This window comes from Phyllostomus hastatus, unplaced genomic scaffold, assembly GCF_019186645.2.
Source record: "Phyllostomus hastatus isolate PE091 unplaced genomic scaffold, TTU_PhHast_1.1 phas_scaffold_1066, whole genome shotgun sequence".
NCBI classification, from domain to species: domain Eukaryota; kingdom Metazoa; phylum Chordata; class Mammalia; order Chiroptera; family Phyllostomidae; genus Phyllostomus; species Phyllostomus hastatus.
This window is the reverse complement of record NW_025334004.1, coordinates 16,413,687-16,432,731: the sequence shown is the minus strand read 5'-3', so window position 1 is coordinate 16,432,731 and position 19,045 is coordinate 16,413,687. Positions and strand designations below refer to the sequence as shown.

Sequence of the window (19,045 nt, the reverse complement as noted above, 5' to 3'; positions counted from 1 at the left end):
TCCAATGAGGCTGCTAGAAAGAGAGTGAGAAATAAAAAGTGGAAGATAAATTCTTCTAGACCATGAATCCAATCTACCTCATTCAGTTCTAGAAAAAAGAAGCTATGAATTGTAAAGAGAAATGAGTGGCCAGAAACCACCGAAAGACACATCTAAGTATACCTCTGAGCACGTATGTGGCTAATAACCTTGAAAGATAGGTGAGCCTCGTTTCACGCTGTAATTATGACCCCACAAATCTTCTACATCCAATCTCTCAGGTTACGTTGATTTTACCTGCTCTATCAGTTAGCTTTTGCTGAAAAAAACAATGCTGCAAAACAAAGCACTCAAGTGTCAACCACTTATTTTCACAACAGTCATTTATTCTCATAAATGCACAGGGCAGCTCAAGGTTGGCTGGCAGAGCTGGGCTCTGTGGGGCAGTTCTGTTGCTCTCAGCTGGGCGGGGCTCAGCTGAGCTAGGCTCCCTCTCTTCCCAGGAGCAGTAGGCCAGGCTGGGCATTTTTCTCATGGCCACTACAGAGGCTCACGACAGCAGGTAGACACACAATGCCTCTTGCTAACTAAGCTTAGAACTGGCATCTCTTCTATTGCCCAAAGCAAACACAAACCCAAAATTAAGAGGTGGAGAAGGATGGCCCGCTCACCGAGAAAGGGAACTACAAAGGCCCAGTACACAAGGAATGATAGGGAGTAGTGAAGAATTATACCGAGGAGCCAACAACACAAATCAACTGCACCTGCTGAATGTTTCCTCAGTTGGCTGGTCCCCACCCAATCCCACTTCCACCACCCAAGCCACCGTTGTCTTTATCTATAGCAACAGACTGGTCTCCAAGCATCCATCCTATTCTTCCTCCCAACCACAGGGTGGTCAGAACGGTTTTTTAATGTCTATTTAATTGTATTACTCTGCTATGTTAAACCCTCCCGTGGCTTACCCCTTTGCTCTAGGATAAAGAAGAAACTCCTTCCCCTGGGCCCACAAGGCCCTGCTTGGTCCTATCCACACATGCCTGCCTAGCTGCATCTCTCACCAGCCCCCAGCCCACAAACCGTCTGCCCCAGCCACCCTGCCCTTTCTGTCCCTTTTACATACCTTGCCCCTCCTGCCCCAGAAGCTGTGCGCCGGAACACTTTGCCCTCTCCTCTTCACCTCATTGGCCCTGAGCATCTTGGAGATCTGAGTTCATCTGCTTCTGCCTCTCTGTCCTCTGCAGGTTAAATGTCCCTGGTGTAGTCTCTGACTGTGTCACCACCTCCCCTTCAGAGCACTGCTCAGTACTACAAACTCAGACCCCGGCAGTGCCTGACACGCAGAGGGCACTCCACAAATATCTGTTGAATGCCGATGAACTTTTAAAAGCTACTTTTAATTTTTAAAGTAAAAGGTAGCTAAAATTGCCTTTTCTATTAGTTTTATATTGAAGGTATTTAGATAATGTGTCTACCGCAGACTGCTCTGTAGAGGGTTTAGTCCCCACAACATACTGTCGCTTTGTAATAAACCTGCTTGTGATGCATCAGGACCTTTTGAAGGGTTCTGTGTCACTAAGTTGAACAAAGCCACGGGTGTCACAGGTCAGGCAGCTCTAATCCTTTTCCCCACCCTCATCAGTCCCTGAGTGGGAGGGGAGACACCTATAATCCAAAAACAGAGGACGATACAAACCCAGCAAGTAATCTAAGCACTTCAAAGATCCAAGGGGAAAAAAATGTTGACCCTAACTCACTATGTCCAGATGAACCATCAAGCTAATGTGAGAGCAAAATAAATGTTGGACGTGCCAAGAAATGAGAGAAATAAGAAGCACTGCTAAAGCACTACGTGACAATACGATCTGTCCCCCACGCCAGGGTCTTTTGAGAGTTCAAAGGAATCTCTCTATATTTATATGAGGACACAGGAATAAGCATTCTCATGCTCTTCCTGAGAAAGAGTATTTGAGGATATGCCACAGAAAAATGAAAACCATCCCCCAATAAGAGAAAAGAAATCCAAGAAACAGATGCACTGTCCCAGGAATAGAATGAATAAATACCATATTTTCCCATGTTGAATGCACACTTTTTTGCCCAAATTCTTGAGGGAAAAATAAGTGTGCATTATATGTGGGTATAACAATTTCACACCACGGGTATAATAATGGGCACAATAATCTTATGTACAATGTGCACGAAAACATGGGTGTGCATTCTACACGGCAAAATAGAGTGTATCCAGGTACACTGCCAGGGAAACAGGCCTGTAAAGCAATCAGGACGAGTTAGATGTCCAATAACAATACAATTGTGAAGCTGGAATATCTTAGTATTGTGGTGGAAAACAGATGTTTCTTCTGTCTATGGGGAAGATAAAAAAGTTAGCAACTCAGAAGAAAAATGCAAAAGGCTATACAAGAAAAGTAGCCCAAGCTGATGTGGCAGAATTCTGAGCAACTGTCAGAACATGAAATAATCTATTTTACCTCAAAGATCAGCAAACTCTTCACCAAGCAACACAGGTTTAGTCATAAGAATTAGATCTATTTCCTACCCTGTTATGGGGTTTTGTTGTAAATAATAAACACAACCATAATATTCAAACATTCTATTCTTTTTTTTTCACCGTGGTCTTGATTGCATTCAGTGTATTTCCTAAGTATGCTCAAACAGCACGTATTTTAAATGATCTCACACTGTTCTTGGCCATGTTTATCTAATAGGTACCATAGTTCACCATGCATAATGTGCACTTTTCTCCCCAACTTTTTGAGGGAAAAATAAGGATGTGCATTATACTGAAACACCTGATATCTGTTCTTGTGCTTTGTAATTATGGGCCACATAAAACTTCTTATACCATAACATGTTCAAAAATAAATGCTAAAATTCCTTTCCAATACAAGCAACAAGTATCTAAATATAAATAAGTAAATGATTGAAATCCAAATTTAAATGAAAGATTTTTTTGAAAGTTGGGCCAAAAACGTGGGTGTGCATTATACATGGGGGTGTCCAATACACAGCAAAACACGGTATTTCCCACACAAGAAAATAAGCTTTGTGGGTGCCAGCATGCGTCATATGCCTTTTTCATACTCTGCACCACTAGCCACATTTAGATGCTCCCCAATACTGCATATTACCTGAAAGGAATAAGGCAGAGCAATCAATAGAGGTCAACTCCTGGAACAAATGTTTTTCTTAAACATCAAAATTATACTGCCATCTGAGAATTTTATTATATCAGATGTGACTTGAAATAAATTGCACAGCATTCCTGGAATACGCATCTCAAGGTTTTTAACACCAGGGACGCACGCTACTGCAACTGTCTCATCTGTGCTGGGAGAAGGCAAAAAACGTGGATTTTGTACGTGGTCTTCAGTCTGTTGCAGAAGGCCTCCCAGCTCCTGAAGGGATGAAGGAGAGGGAAAGTGAACTAGTGCCATGAGTTCATGGCGACCCCTGTTCACACCACTTTGAAAAGCAGTCTTTTCAAAGTGCTTCCAACGGTACCTCATCACATGCTCCCATCACATAAAGGGGGCAAACAGGATTGTCCCCATTTCACACCTAAGGAAATTATCGACCTAATATCACATCTAGTTTATGGTGAAAAGGGCCTGCATCAATTTATCAACTCTTTCATTTCATAGATAAAAATAACCTGAATCCCAGAAAATTCAAATAAACTAGCACTGTGTACCAAGCAAAAAAGAAAAGCAAAGGAATGAATGAATGAATGAATGAATGCATGCACATATGCTTGGGATAAGGCCAAATGTATGAATGCTTGAGAAGCATTTTACATTTTTTATCATCAATTGAGAACCTCTCCTTACTATTGCACCCACTTAAAAAATAGTCTTTAATTCACAGACATATAAGCTATCATATCTGGGTCTTTATTCACTTACACCTAAGAAAAGGTGACTTGCTGAAAGTAATTATGTAAATCAAGAACCCAAGTCTAGGGGTCAACTCTCAGGCCCACATTCTTTACAACCTGTCATGATGGTATCTTAGAAAGAAAGACACCAACCGTAAGCTCAGCTGCTCCCTGCTGAAACCCTGACACAGTTGAAGAAAAACAGGAGTTGCACTCCATTCCCAGTCAGGAGGTCCCATGCCAGCAGGCAGATGGACACTGTGTGTATTGTGAAGCCCACGCACATGCCCTTGGGTGAGCTGGGGCCCCTTAGCCCTGAGAAATAACAGTGGATGACTCACTGAAAGGTGTGTGCCCTCTTCTCAAAGCCTCAACACCATGTTGCTGCCACTCATTGCAACCCTGGACTGGGTCCCCCTCTTCTGGAAGATGCCACTGTAAAGGGGGACCCTCTCAGAACCAGAGCCAGTGACTTCATCTCCATCCCCAATATGTACCGTGGTATGGCCCTAAGGGTATTTTTAAAAGTATGAAGGAAATTCATAACTTGGTGTGATGGTTAATTTTATGTGTCAACTTGACTAGGGCCATAGGATGCCCAAATATATGATCTAACATTATTCCAGGTGTGTCTGTGAGGTTATCTCTGGAGGAGATTAATATTTGAATCAGTAGACTGAGCAAAGCAGTTCACCCAATGTGGATGGACCATGTTCAATCCATTGAAAGCCTGGATAGAAAAAAAAGGTTGAGTAAGAAATAATTATTTCTTTCTGCATGACTGTCTTCAAGCTAGAACATTGGTTTTCTCCTGCTTCAGACTCAGACTCAAACGAGAACTACATATACCATCAGCAAAATTGGGTTTTCAGCTTGCCTGCTAAAGATTGGGGACTTCTCAGCCTCCATGCAGTGTAAGCCCATTCCTTACAGTAAATCTCTTTATATATACAGATATATTTATATGTATATACACACACATATAAGAAGATAATCACTATGAGGGACATTGTATAAAATATAGAGAGAAAAACATGCCCTGAAGGAATGACTTGAATTCAAGTAGTTTATTTGGGAGGTGATCCCAAGTAATACTGATAGGGGACCAGGAAAGTGAGAGCAGAATATCAGGGCAGCCAATAAGGCAAGCGAGTTACTTTGGTAGACAACTGGGGCTTACTCCCCCCAGAGACTCTGGGAGACAGTGTAGAAAGCCAGCCTGAGAGCTGTCCCATCCCAAAGGGCAAGGAAGCTGGGGTATATATCCAACTCCCACTAGTCATTGATAGGTGGCTTCTCCCTACTTCTTGATGGGAACTAGTCTCTGACAATTCCAGCCTGTGCCTTGCATGATCACAGCAAGTTGCAGTGGGCAAACAGGCCCTGGTACAGGTGGTGAGAAGTCAGGCCAACAGGCAGAGTAAAGATGAGGGCCAAGGAGATATGGGCAGGGTATCATTTTATCTGCTACAGATTGCTAGACATTCAACCTTCCCCCACTTCCTGCCTGGGCAGATAATGAGAACTAACATTCTTAACCAATGAAATCGCCTACTCTGCTAGACCCTTTATGTGTATGAATTATCCACAACATTCACAACAACCCTACAAGCCTGGTATTATCCCCATTTGACAGCCAATGAAACTAAGGCTTAGAGACCCATTAAAGTCTCTGTTGCTTGGGGACCTTCTCATAACAGAAAAGACATTTCCCAGTTTTGAGAAACCTTCCAGTCGAAAGTTTGCCTTCAAGCATGAGTGACACTGAAAGAAACCCAGTGACATGAATGGCTCTTTCACCTCTAAAGAGACCCCTGTCACCTTGCAAAACAAGCTTCTTTACATCTCCTTTCATGGCCTGAAAACCCTTACTGTAGACAAGCTCTCCCACTACGTATAACCGCATTTGGATATGGCAGCTTGAGCTGCTCTCCCAGCCCTGAAAAATAAAAATGTTCACCTCAGTAATTGCTCTCCATCTCCCACTGAGAACAGATTTTAAAAAGAAATAGTGCACTTCTTATGCATCAGCGTAATCTTTAACCTGATTCTAGCCATCTGGAAAAGAAACTGCCTACCTCACCATAGATGCCAAAAAGACTTTGAGAATACTTGAGTCAGGCCTGTGGGACCCGAGAACCAGCGCCAGACAACTGTGATGTCCCAGGGGTGCAGACCTTAGGTCTGGAGGCAGCCAGAGGAGGCCAGACCCGTTTTCGACCCCAAGACATTCATTCTTCATTCAGGCAGTTTTAAGTATTTATGAAAGTATTTATGTCACTCAACTCAACAAGCTCCTATTGACTGACCACCGTGCAAAGGAAGTGAGAGGCACAATGACAGAAATGGCAGAAGAGATGGGAGAACCAAGCCTGGCTGAATTTATATCTAGAGTCGTAGTTGAGTCATTCATGAGTTGAATGGACTGCAGAATATTTGTACAAAGCATCCATTCCCCATTTTCTGCAGGAAGAGGCTAAATGATTTCGGACACCTCTAGCCTGTGCCTTGCATGAATAATTGATGGGCCGCAAAGCAGTTGCCAATCAATTATTCATTTACTGACCACCAAACAACCCCTCACACGATGCACCTGCAGGCCACTGCCGCTCTTCTCTACAGCGGGACAATTCCTCACGGGGTATTCTTTTATTAATTCATCCTATTTATTTCCACTTCTTTCCTGGGACAACGCTCCTTCAAGTGTCTGTGTAGGAATCTCAGACTCCATTTTTGGTGCCTAGGGTGCAGGCAAAAAGAGAATTCACGCCTGTAACTCAATGGGTATCAATCACTACAAAATACCAATGGTTTTGGCCAGTATAATAATCCTAGCAAAGAGGCAGCAAGTACTCTGCAGATAGTTCTAGCCACAGATACCCTCATTTCGCACCAGGCACAAAGCAAAGCTAGGAGATCGAGAGGAGAAGCAAACCTGGACCATCAGGCCCATCTCATGACCTTGACATGGATGAGTCTTGGGCACTATGGGCTCTGTTTGCCGACCAGCCCAGCAGCCCACGTTGCTCTCACTTTCTTTAGGAAGTCTTCCATGAGCCGCTGTGAGGGGGAATCATGGATGCCCAGGCCAAGTGAAGCTACTCTTCGTCTTTCTGAATACCTTTCTCAGCCCTTCACTCCATGAAATCCTGGAAAAAGTGTTCAAATTATCAGTTGTGAACTAGTGTAATCGTTAACCTGCTTCAAACCAACTGATTTTAACCATTTCTACTACAAATTCGGACTATGAGTTTCTAGGAACCCTTCACTCCCCTGTCCATTCCCTGTGTATCTCAGCACTACACGGAAGACAGACATCACGACAGCTCATCCGACTGAGGCCATGGGCTCCAGGAGGTGGTTGAAACAAGCGCCTCACTGAGAACTGGCTTCTAGCCAAGGCTTTGCCTTCAGCTCACTGAAAAACTTGAAGCAAGCCCCTCCTTTCTGCTTCAAGGTTTCCATCTGCAAAGGAAGGGAAAGTCCTTTCCAATATCAAAATAACAACTAAACTGACTATGAGTATCCGAAGGACTTACTATGAAAACCAAGCACTTCTTTTAAGCAGTGTGCTATGTGCATTTTATTTAATCCTGACACCAGTCTAGGGGGAGAGGTACTGTAATCATGACCCCCTTTTTATAGATGAGAAATAGCCACGAAGGGTGACGACTTACCTGACATCACACAACTGTTAAGAGATGAGGCAGCATTCACACCTGGGCAGCATTCACACCTGGGCATCCTGTTCCCTGGATACCCTTGTTTCATGTTCCCAGTACGCGAGGATCACATTCACAATGGGCATCCTCCACAAGCATGAGATCATAAAAAGTCATGCCGTCACACCCAGGCTAAAGAATCCTAAGTCCACAACCTACTAGGATTCTTGATTACCCAACAATAGCTCTATTTCCAGCCATTCCCCTAAACAAGCTTCTCTTCCAGTGTGTGCCAAGTAACAGGCCCCTATTTAGCATTGGGTACAGTTTGACTGACCAAGAGCCCTGAATGGCTCGCCCCACCGTGCCCCAGGTCCCTGCCATCTTGAGGAGTTAATAGCAGAGAGCTATTTGTGCAATCCTGAAGTTCTTAGATGCCATTACTTTTTTTTGAATTTACTATAGCAAATTTATTAGTGTACTATAAAGCACAGCATTTCCATAAATAATTGAGCCCAAACTACACTGATCAAAATAAATGAGCAAAATGTTCCTGATGATGCAACCAGGCTTGATTCACTCACTAACGCCAATAATGAGGTGACTCACAAGAGGCCCCATTAACGACGATTAGGAAGATAGAGATTGTCCAACTTTAATGAGCTTGGTATTTATTGTCTGCAGCCACGGCGGTGGGTGGGCCAGGGTGGGTGGGCAGGACAGCCACAGCACACAGCATGGAAATAGGAAAAAGAATAGATTTCTAAGCCTCTCTGGCTAGCCTCATGTATACTCATCCTAATCCTCAGTCTATCCTACCTATAAAATGGGCAGCACTCTATCTCACCTGAGAGAAAATGCATAAACACTCTTGTCAGGAAAACAGTCTGTAAACCCAAGGAGAAAGGAGAAAACCAGGAGTGAGCAGGGGACAGCCACGCACAGAGGAAGGACAGCAGGGGGTCTGCACGGTAGGGTGCCATGTTTCTGTCTAAGCTTCGTATCCCTTATCTCAGTGCTGAGTGACGTGGTGGACACAATTTTCACGTGCACGTCTACCTTGACATTCCGTGAGTCCAAGATGCCTATCGTGTCTCTCATGGTGACCCTCTCTCCTCTGAGCTCATAGTCTGAAACGACCACCTGCCAATTAACCATACATCATCCCATGGCATCCATCTTCTTATCGTGTGTTATTTAGCTTTATAGAAGAGCAGTCTCATATCCAAAGCATATCGGAAGGACCTTGAGGCAAACACTGTCTCATGTTTGTTTGTCCTCTCCCTCCATCACACCCCTACCAGCCCCAGGGCCCAGAACACTGCCACATACAGAGGAAACACTTAACAAAAGGTTGAATACCTCACGTGAGCCCATCTGATCTCTAAAATATATGAGGAAGAAGCCAGGACTGCTGACCAGTCCCTATTCCTAGCGTACGGAGTGGAGTAGAGACGCCACTAAACCTTATGTTAAAATTCATATATGAAATGATAAACCAGGTGCATAAACTCAGTGCTATTAAGAGAGAGCAGTAGACTGCCCCACCCCACGCCAAGGCAGTCTGTGAATTCTATAAGCTCTTAGGAAAAGGGGGAATGGGTGCTTCTAAGGAAGGTTCTGTAGAGGTGCTTGTGCTGTGTTAGAATCTTGAACTGAGCGGTGAATAATGGGTGCATCTCAGTAGAGGGTGACCTCAATTGCTAAGGCTTCCAGTCAAGAGGGGGCCTGGGACAATGAAGGTGCTGCCTTAGCTACCACTGAAGGAGTCAACCAGGGAACAGTCAAATACAAAATTGAAGAAACAGACTCAGAACACATGCAGTGAGGGCCCTTGAATGCCGGGCTAAGGGACTTTTGGATTTGAATCTAAAAGGCTAAAGGTACTCAAGCTAGAATGTGGACATGCTATTTGAAGTACTCCTGGTGACAGCAGCTGTCAACTTATGAACAAGTGAGAAGGAAATCATCAATATCCAAAGGATGAGGATTTCGGGTTTCTTTGTAACCTCTGCTATAAGAGCCTTGGGACTGTCACTCCTTTACCCACATGGTCAAACAGGACACAGTACCTACTCCATGTCAGGCAGAGCTCTCTCATCTCTACTCACTGCCTACAAAGTCAGCCACCCACCAATACCAAGGGGGCGAGTATCGTCAGCCAGATTCCATCCATTCCACAGCGCCGATTCTGATGCCTCCAAGTGGCCCGCCAGGCACGAGCATCCTGTGTTTTCCACCTCCTCCTCCACAAGCTCTCTTTTTCCCCAAATTTGTGGGAAAATCACCCTATGTGGGAAGTGTCTCGAGCCAGCCAAGAGCCAAAGGAAGCAGGACACCAACAGGTGAGCCAAAGCACCAGGCCTCAGGTACACCTAGCCCTGGGTAAAGCCCGGGCCTTTGGACACATCTGCCCATGTCAGCCTGTCTGTGCTGCACCTCTCTGCTCCTTCTGGGATGATTCAGGACCCACGCATCATCCGCTTCCTAAATCCCCACCCCCTCATCGCATAACCGATTTACACAGCCAGAAGGAAAAGCACTTCTCCCTTTTGCCCTCTGAGCCTTCTTGCCCCTGGAGCTACAACCCCTCCCTCCCCCTTAAATCCAGCACAACTGGAGAAGCCACTTCCTGGCATTCCTTCCTTGTCAACTCCAAAGCAAGCTCCAGCCACTGCACTTGTGCAATCATTCCATGTTAAGGAGTTTGCCACTTCTGCTCACTTTGGAAACCGCTGCAGGATCTGAGAAGCAAATGACACTCTGTAAGCCAGACACCAGAGGAAGCACAGAGCAGACAAGCAGCCTGTGTCTGGCCCCTCCCAGTCCCCCTCCCCCAGGACAGCAGTGACCAGGAGCAATTAGTGCTTTTCTGCCTTTCCCAGCGACATCTCAACTGAGACGGTTCCCCCGTAATATTAATTAAAAACAGATTCTTTTTGGCAAATGGCTTCTGTGGCAGGCTTCTTTATGAGGCCTCCGAGAAGCAGAACGCATTAAGATATTGTGACTTTGGGGACTGTGAGCCGACACGGTGAAGGCTGGACAACCCAGCCAAAAGCTATTTGAAAAATCTGTTTGGGAGCCACAGTGAGATGCTCGAGTGAGTGAAATACAATTACTCCGATCAAATCTGCCACTCTTTTGCACATTAGGAGTAAATATTTTAGAACACAATTCAGCTGAATTAGGTAAGGGTATGAAATCCCCCCTGGGAGAATCCGTGTGTCCCCGCTTCCTAGCGCACCCAGGGAAGGGTGATCGGCAGGGACCTGGAACTGTCAGCATCTCCCATTTCTCTTCGCCAAGGTGCAGCGTTGGGCACAGCAACGGAAAACTATCTGGCAAGTCATTCCAACCAGACACACTGCAGGGGCGGCCGCCTGCAGATCGCCGCCTCCGGGGGTGAGCTGCTGGAAAGCCATGAGAATCCACCCAAGGAGAGGCGGCACTGTCACCTCAATACCAGGAATGGGGGTCCCCGCCAAGGGTTACTCCAGGGAGGAGGAGGCCTTCACAACTCTCCCCAGCCACTTGCCAACTCACTGACCTAGTAAGGAGCCTCCTTCCTTCTTCTGTGGGAGAAGGGCAGAATGATGTTTTCCTGTCCCCCTGTAAGCCATGAGAACAGGGCTCCCTCTGGGTGTTTGTGAAACATTCTCCAACCCATTAATCACCAGGATCCCAGCTGGAGACAGCTGGAGAGAATAAATGGCAAATTACTCAGGCTCCAAGTCCAAGTCCACTCACCTCTCCCCCAGAACACCTGACAGGGCAGGAACAGTCAGCAAGGGACAGTGACTCCACTTCCTCCTGATGCCTTCTGTCTCCAGCCTGGTGGGCACCGCCCCCACAAGCCATTCCCCACCCCCCACCCCCGACTCCTGGGACCAAAGTGAATACATGTTCCAAGCCAGAGACAAAGATATCCTTTCGCCATTGAGCCCCTGGGCATGCGCTGGACCCATGGGGTGGACTGGAGGTCCTGGCCTGGTGTGTTCACGTCTGCATGCCTGGCTGCTGCGAACTGCCAGAGTGGAGTTCAGCTTCCAGCTCTATGGAGAACTGAAAACTACCCAGAAAGGGACTCATGTCAGGTAATGGGGGCCACCCAAGGCACTTGGGAGCAGAGCATGTAAATTAACCTGGTGGCCTTCCCAGAGTAGGACATGTTTAACACTTTTGAAGTCAGAAGAGAAGATGGAATCTCTTTCGTGTCAAAAGAGCCTGATGCTAGGGCCCAAGTTCTCTGCCCTGGGCCATCCCTCTCCACTCTGAAACCAGGGATGAAGGCGCCTTGTGGAGGTTCATCATCCCCACCACTCCTCCCCTGGATGTTATTTAGAGCACCTTCTTTCGCTGCCCTCAGGACAGGGAAGGAGGAGAAAGAAACCAACCAGGTAATATGACAGAAACTTGTTTCCCCATTAGTCTCGCAGGGGTTCTTTCCGTAAAGTCTCTCAAAGACAGGGTCACGTTACCATGTTTCCCCATCTTCCCTCACAGCAGCCCAGACCCAACACTCAACGAAGCCTTTCTCACTGATACTGTGTGCAAACCATGGTCAAAAGAGACGGGCCCAGACCAGGAGCAAAAGAGACAGTCCTCTAGACCAGAGAAAGAGGACACCATGGGGTCCCTGCACCCATCTCTGCTACCTTGTCCTTTGCCTGGACCATAAGACAGGCCACCAGCACAACCAATACACCCCCGGGGGACTGTCTGTGGACTGTCCAGATCTCATCACTGTTACTAAGGATGCCAAGGCCAAGCGGTCCACTTCCCAGACCCTTCTGTCCCTCTCTTAACTGGAGAGCCATTTCCCTAGAGCTCTCTGGGCAGGACTTGCCCCCTCACTTCCTCAGCTGCACAGCTCCGTGGACGTAGGGCAGAGAGAAGGCTATGCTCATTTAACTCCTGTTTACACAGACCACTCTCTAAAGTCCCATTTTCAGGGGCTTTGTCAACAACACACACACACACACACACACACACACACACACACACACACACACTCCTTGCAATAAAAGCAGAAGTGTAAGGAAACCGTCCAGGCAGCGTGAGTTTATACTGTCTAAATGTGTCCGTCAGCAGTAAAGTCACAGATACTAAGGACACTAAGGACATCACCTCCTCCTCCGAGGACACAGGTACTTCAACACGTCCTCCTCATCCAGTGAGAACACAGGAAGGAACACACACACACACACACACACACACACACACACACACCCCTGGAAACTTGTAAATCTTCAATCACCCATCCCCGCAAAGGGACACGTTGCCCACCCCCCACCCCCAGAGCTGCCCACTCCAAAGTTACAGGGGTCTTCCCTGGAGGCAGATGAAGCAGCCACCACCCAGTCCTTCCCACCCAGCACCCAGCCTGGGCTACCCGCGCCCTGTAGGTAGGAACCAGGGAGTCGGTGCTCAGGACTGCCGATGTGCTGCGCTCTGGAGGCTCCTAGCTTTCCTGTTACTCGCTTCTCACCCCCCCACCCGTGGCAGCCCCAGCCAGGCCCCGTTTAAAATAAGGCGAAGATTTCCCAGCGAAATCTTTAATGCCAGTCATGAAGAGATACACAAAGGGAGGAGGGCGGTGCTTTCCCATCGAACGAGCTCCCCAAGCTGCCTGTGCAGACATCCATCATCCTCCTGCCCGACGCTGAGTTGCCATCTATCCCGAGAGCCAGAGAAAAGGATTTTTGTGAGACTGGCTGAAGTGGGGGGAGCGGAAGTGAGTGGAGTGGGGTAAATCGCGGGAGGCCGCCCCCCTCCGCCCAGAAAGCCAATATTCCCCCCCCCCCCGCCCGCCCTGCTCCTAGGCTAGGCTGCAAAGCACAGGGTGCGGGGAGGTGGGTGAGGAGAGACCCCTCCCTGCGCGCTCCGTTCTGCTGGAGCTGCAGCGGACAGAGCTCAGAGCCCAGCGCCGGATCTAGAGCTCGGAGCCACTGGAGTGCACTCAAGGGCGCCACCTCTCGGTACAGCCGCTTCCAGGGGAACCTGGCCGCAGAGGAAGGAGTAGTGGAGAGGTGTGCTGAAGACACCCAACTCCACTCGCGGAGCTGATGGTAGTGCGGGACGAAGCAGCCGAGGCGAGCTTTTTTGTTCAGAGGCTTGTGTGTGCTTGTACATGCTTGGGCAAGGCGTGCGGAATGGACGCTGAATTTCACTTCACACTTGAAACTTTTTTGCGGCCTCTCCTGTAGCATTCCAGGGCAGCTGCCCAGGTTTGCAGGGGGAAATCAGTGTCACCGGAGGCCTGACTTGGGTGGGCTTGGCCCTGCTTGCCGCCAGGGCTGGCAGAAAGTGTGCCGGAAACGGAGGGCCGGGACCCTGAGGCAGCAGGCGTTGGGGCGTCCCGGGTTCCCTTCCCTCTGATTGGAGGGGGGCCGGGGAAGGAAGCCCGGCTGTGGCGGGGATGCACCCGACTGTCCAGCCCCTCCCAGCGCCTTCCTCCCCAGATCAGTGTTCTCACCCACGAACTGAGTCGCCCAACAGGAAAACTCACGCTCCAAGCCGAGCACCACAGAAAGGGACCACAGATCCCTCCTCTGCTCAACTTTAAGCCCCTTCTTCCTCTTCTCCCTTCACGGCAGCCGCAATCCTGGGGTCTCCAATAAACACAGACACGGGCGCACACATACACACACCATCTTCCAACAAACTCCACTAACCTGTTGGGGGCGTGGGGGACGCTGGATGAACCTGTTGTCTCTAAAAGTCATGGCGCCCCCCCACCCCACCCCAGACCCTCCAGGAACTATCTGTCCCTCGCTCCTGCCCCCATTCTCCCTTGCTGTGGGGAATCAGCGGGCTTCGCCACCGCCGCCCGGGCGGGTACTCACGCTGCTGTTGTGTCCCGACCAGTGCACCATGGCTTGGTTGTGGGCCGAGTCCCCGGTCAGAGCGAACGAGGTGCTGGTCAGCCTGAGCTCTTCGGCCGCCGCGCCCCCAGCCCTCGATGCCTTCACCTCTTCCCGGAGACCCTTGGCCAGATGACGGCTTCCTTTGGAACCATCGGATAAGGCAGTGGCGCGGGTGTCCTCTCGTTCCAGGGCACTGGGGGGCTGCGCTCGGCGACTCCTCCTCGAGATGCCAGGTTTGCCAGTAGCCAGTATGTCCTGTCCCCACCGTGCACCTGCCGGGGACAGCCCCCCGGCTTCTCCCTGCTTCTTTCTGCCACTGATGCCGCCCGGATGGAGCAGCGGCTCTCGTCCTGGCTGGTGCCCCAGTGCGGCGCCTCTCCGCGCCGTCGCCAGCTTCTCCGGCCACTGGCTTTCCACTGCCCGCGGCAAGAGAGGGAGCAGCACAGGGGGCCGTGAAGCCGGGCCAGCGGGGCTCCCAGGACCGCTTGTCGCACCCCAAGTGATCTCTGCACCGGCCAGGACCCACGTCGACAAAAGCAAGAGCCCAGTCCGGGCAAGGGGCGCCCCTGGCCAGCCTGTGGGGCGCTCCGTGCGCGCCACCTCCATCCCGCTGCGGCTGCCGAGGCTGGGGCTGCCGAGTGTGTGGAGCCTGCCGAGGTGCTGGTCCGGCGCGGGGGTGTGCGTGTGCAGGCGAGCAAGCCAGCGAGTGTGTGTCGGGGGAATGGGGAGGGGGCCTCCTGGAAGAAGGTGGCTGGGGCTGGCGCGCCTCCTGGGTCCTCTCCACTCTTCCCTCCTCGCTCTCCCTCTCGATCTCTCGCTCTCTTGTCCACAGGATTCCAAACCCAGGAAAAAAAATTAACAAATGCCCCTTCGGTGCTTTTTTTTCCCCCTTAAAATAAGATCCCCCCAAAAAATCTTCCCCACCGAGCTCCAACAGAAATTTTGTGAAAAAGGAGTGTTCAAAGGTAAAGAGAAACCCCTCTTTTAAAATATGAAAACCAAGCCAGGTCCAGGAGAAGGGGCTGGACCCTAATCCAGAGTCTCTCCAAAATCCAGCCTCCAACCTGCTCCCGGTGATGAGTTAGGAGACGCTTCTCGCAGCTTTTAGGGGGTTACTCTTCCGGCCTGTTGGGGTGGGGTGGGGGTGGGGGAGATGGCACGCAGGGAGGACAGAGGGGGTCTCAAGGGAGGAGGCGGAGTGAAGTGTTTTCAGCGCCAACTGTTCCGGTTCGGGAGCCAGGGGGGAACCCAGCCAGAGCCTGCGTGTGGGGAGACAGCACACAGAAGCTGAGCGCGGGATGGACCAGGGACTCCACTCCCGGCTCCTCGGCCCGCCCCTGACGCTGCTCGATGCACCCCCCCACACACACACACACTCACACACTCACACTCAGCCTGCACCCCCGCCTGGGCGGGGGCTCGTAGAGTGCTCCTGTGCGCCTGCGTGCGCTGAGGCGGGCAGGCTGGCGAGGGTGAGGAGAGTAGGGAGTCCCGGGGTGGGGGAGCCGGCTGAGCCAGAGCTGTCCGGGTGTGCGGAGGTCCTCGGCTCCCTACGTGTGTATTTGCACGCGTATGTGTAGGTGTTCGTGTGAGTGAAGGAGGTGTGCTCAGGCTGGGGTTTTGGGCAGGCCGGCTGTACTTGCATTTTCATGCCTGCGAATTGTCAGAAAGGCAGGACTGAGAGCAAGGCAGGCGGCTCAGGACACCCCCTTCTCCCGGCGCCCAGTGCACCCACGGCCCCCCGCCATACACAGTTGTAACCTGGTTGTTCCTTAAGCCTACAGAAGGCGCGGGGGAGAGAACTGGGAGGATGCAGCGGTGGCATCAGGGGCTTGCCCTCTCCTGGGACCCCGGAGGTAACCGGAGACTGGCACTCACCTGGAGGATCCAGACACCGCCCCCTCCCACCCCGCCTCATCTTGCCTAGATTCATTTCTGAGCGTTTCTGAGCGAGCTCAGTTGTTCTTTTAAAGTGTCTGCTGCCAGCTATAGGGTCCAGCCCTCCCATAACCCCCTGCAGAAGCGCAGCTGGAACCCTTCGAGCCCTGTATGTGGAGGGAGAGTCCAGGTGGGCTGGAGAGAAGGAAGATAAATACGAGCTCGACACGGAGATGTGGTTACAGGTCCCAGGGCTTGCAGTTCAGCCAGCGCCTCCGAGAAGCTCCCTAATTTCCAGGGATTGAAAAGGCCGAGATGATCGGAGCTGGAAGAGGAGTTATTTAAAGAGCAGGATTTAGGGAGGAGGCTTGATGAGCTTGTCAGCCTCCAGGCTCTTCTCTTCTTCTTGGGGATTGGGCGAAGAGTTCCTTTGTGGGGACTGGATAAGACAGAGCTCGAGGGAGGAAAACGGGGGGAGAGGGGAGGAGAGAAAGATGGGCGAAGGTGAAAGGGGGAAACGGAGGGGAATGTGGAGATGGAGAAGGATGAAGGGGGAAGGAGGAAGAGCGAAGAGTTGAAGTGGGGGCGGGGGTGGAAGGCGAGGTGGTGCGGCTGCAAAGGGACGGGAGAGAAAAGGGGAGTCCCCAAAGTGTGCCAGAGAGGGGGACGGGGCGGGGGCGGAGCGGGGGAAGAGGCCTGGAGGAGATAGAGGAGGCGCCTGGGAACCTGAGCCAGGTGAGGAGGGCCACAACCAGCGGCTCCGGAGCCCCCACCTTAGCGAGCTCGCTTTTCCACCTGGACCTGCAATGCAAAATGGGAACCGAGAAGCCTGGACAGGCAACCAAGCTGGTGATAACGTCCAGCCCACAATGAGGTGGGTCCTGGTGTCTGTGGGTTTCCAAAGACCTCGGGCGACGAGCCGCCCCAAGAAAAGTTCTGCTCGGAGGGCTGAGGTGGGTGCAGGATCCGGACTCGGGATGAAAGCCGGCCATCCGCGGATTCCCAGCGCCCCTGCCGGTCAAGGCTCCGCACTGCAGCCGGAGCCGCAGCTTGAGGTGTTGGGAGGGATGCGAAGCTTCTCTACTGGGGCTCTGGGCAGAGGCGGTAAAGCGCACAGTGTAAGGAATCCGGTACGCCAAACCCCAGGCCCTCAGAGAACGGCCAATTCCCGAAGCTCTCTGATGTCCCTCCTTGAGACTTCTCAAGTCTTTCTCAAGAGCAAGGCTGAGGTCTCCCCTTGCTTACTCCCACCTGAAGGAGCCCCAACCCTGAGAGAGCCTGTGGAAAGGTTGGATCCTGGACTTGGGCACATGTGGCTATTAAGTATTTGTTTGTGAAAAAAAAAGTGGATAAAAGACTCTCACGGGCCTCCATCCCCAGTCTTCCAGTCCCCACCAACCTTCTCAAGTGCCCAGATTCCCCCAAGTTCTTCCCTGCACCTGCAGCCCCCCTTCCTCTCCAGCCCCTTTCTCCTGGACTTTCTGCAATCTGACACCGGCCTTCGGATGACTCATCAAGACAATACCCACAACAAATGCCCCCCAGTGGCTTCCAGAGGCTGCCCCCAAACAGCCTCTGTTCCTGCATTTGTAAACATGTCCCATCTGGAAAGGTCTCCCTTGGTCTACATCGTACAGTGACTAGGGGCTATGGTTTTAGATAGCACAGCTCCATACTGTGGGCAGAAATAGCCTCTTAAAGTGTAAGGAAGAGTGTGTCATAGACTGCCCTCCTCAAAATTCTTCATGACCAACTGTTATCCAACATGTCCAAGTTTCTTAGAATGGTGTCCGAGCCTCCATGAACACCTCCCCTCCACAGACTTTCTCACCATATACCTTCAGCCTGTAATCCGCCCTCTACCACGGTTTCCATTGTGGTGTGTTTTAAGTGCCAGCTCTTCCACAAAGTCTGTCGCCACTGTCCCACCGTACCTGACATTAAATGCATCATGACCACCACCGCCACCGCCACCATCATCACCAATTTCTTTGTCCTCCTCTCTGCTATAAGAGGGATCTGTACAGCACCTATTGGGAATTTAAAAGAGAGGGCCAGGGATGGGTTGGGCTCCCCTTTCCCTTGCTGGCACAAGGCCTGCTTCAGCTGGGAAAGGCAGGGTGACCGCTAGGCTCAGCCCTCACCAGCCCCCATGGGGACAGCAAAGGAGGCCTCGCTGAGAACATTTTCCCTCCAGCTTTCCTTCCTGGTACAAACAACAAGAGGAAGCAAATGGGATGCTACCAGTTACCCATGAGATGATGCTAAATGTCACTGTAACACACCTTTCAGGGGTTGTTTGTTTGTTTGTTTGTTTGTTTGACCATTACCGTGAAATAAGACTTTGGGAAACTGTTCTTCTCCCTGACATCGCAAATACACACACACACACACACTTACTCTTCCAACCCCTTAGTAACCTAACAGAGTCTTGCTCTCTGCACCCAGAGCTGACACAGGTAAACAGTTCAGTTGTGCATATTTCTCATACCTTAGAACATCCTCCTTATATGAAGATCTAAAGGCAAATTCCACATAAAATTTAGATCCAGGAAAAAGTGGTTTTCTCCTGTGAAACTGACATCCTTTCTTAAAGGCTTTCAAGTGCCTTTGTCTTCCTCTTGTCTTGAAAGTCAAGCGGAGTGCTGGGTTCACTTGCTTTAAACAGTCTCCAGAACAAGATCTTTATCCCCTGCTCCCTTTTTGCTAAACGTTGTGCTTTATTGTTCAGTACTCTTTAGTCTTACCATATCTGTGCA

General features: G+C 50.3%; 1 protein-coding gene across 1 annotated transcript in view; it reads right to left on the bottom strand.

Moving 5' to 3' along the window:
* SORCS3 (sortilin related VPS10 domain containing receptor 3) overlaps positions 1-15,014 on the bottom strand; it is a 558,638-nt gene extending 543,624 nt beyond the window's left edge. The window contains exon 1 of the mRNA XM_045854121.1: positions 14,388-15,014. Coding sequence (XP_045710077.1) covers positions 14,388-15,014 — 627 coding nt within the window. The remainder of the gene's footprint in view (positions 1-14,387) is intronic.
* Between the last annotated feature and the right edge of the window lie 4,031 nt (positions 15,015-19,045).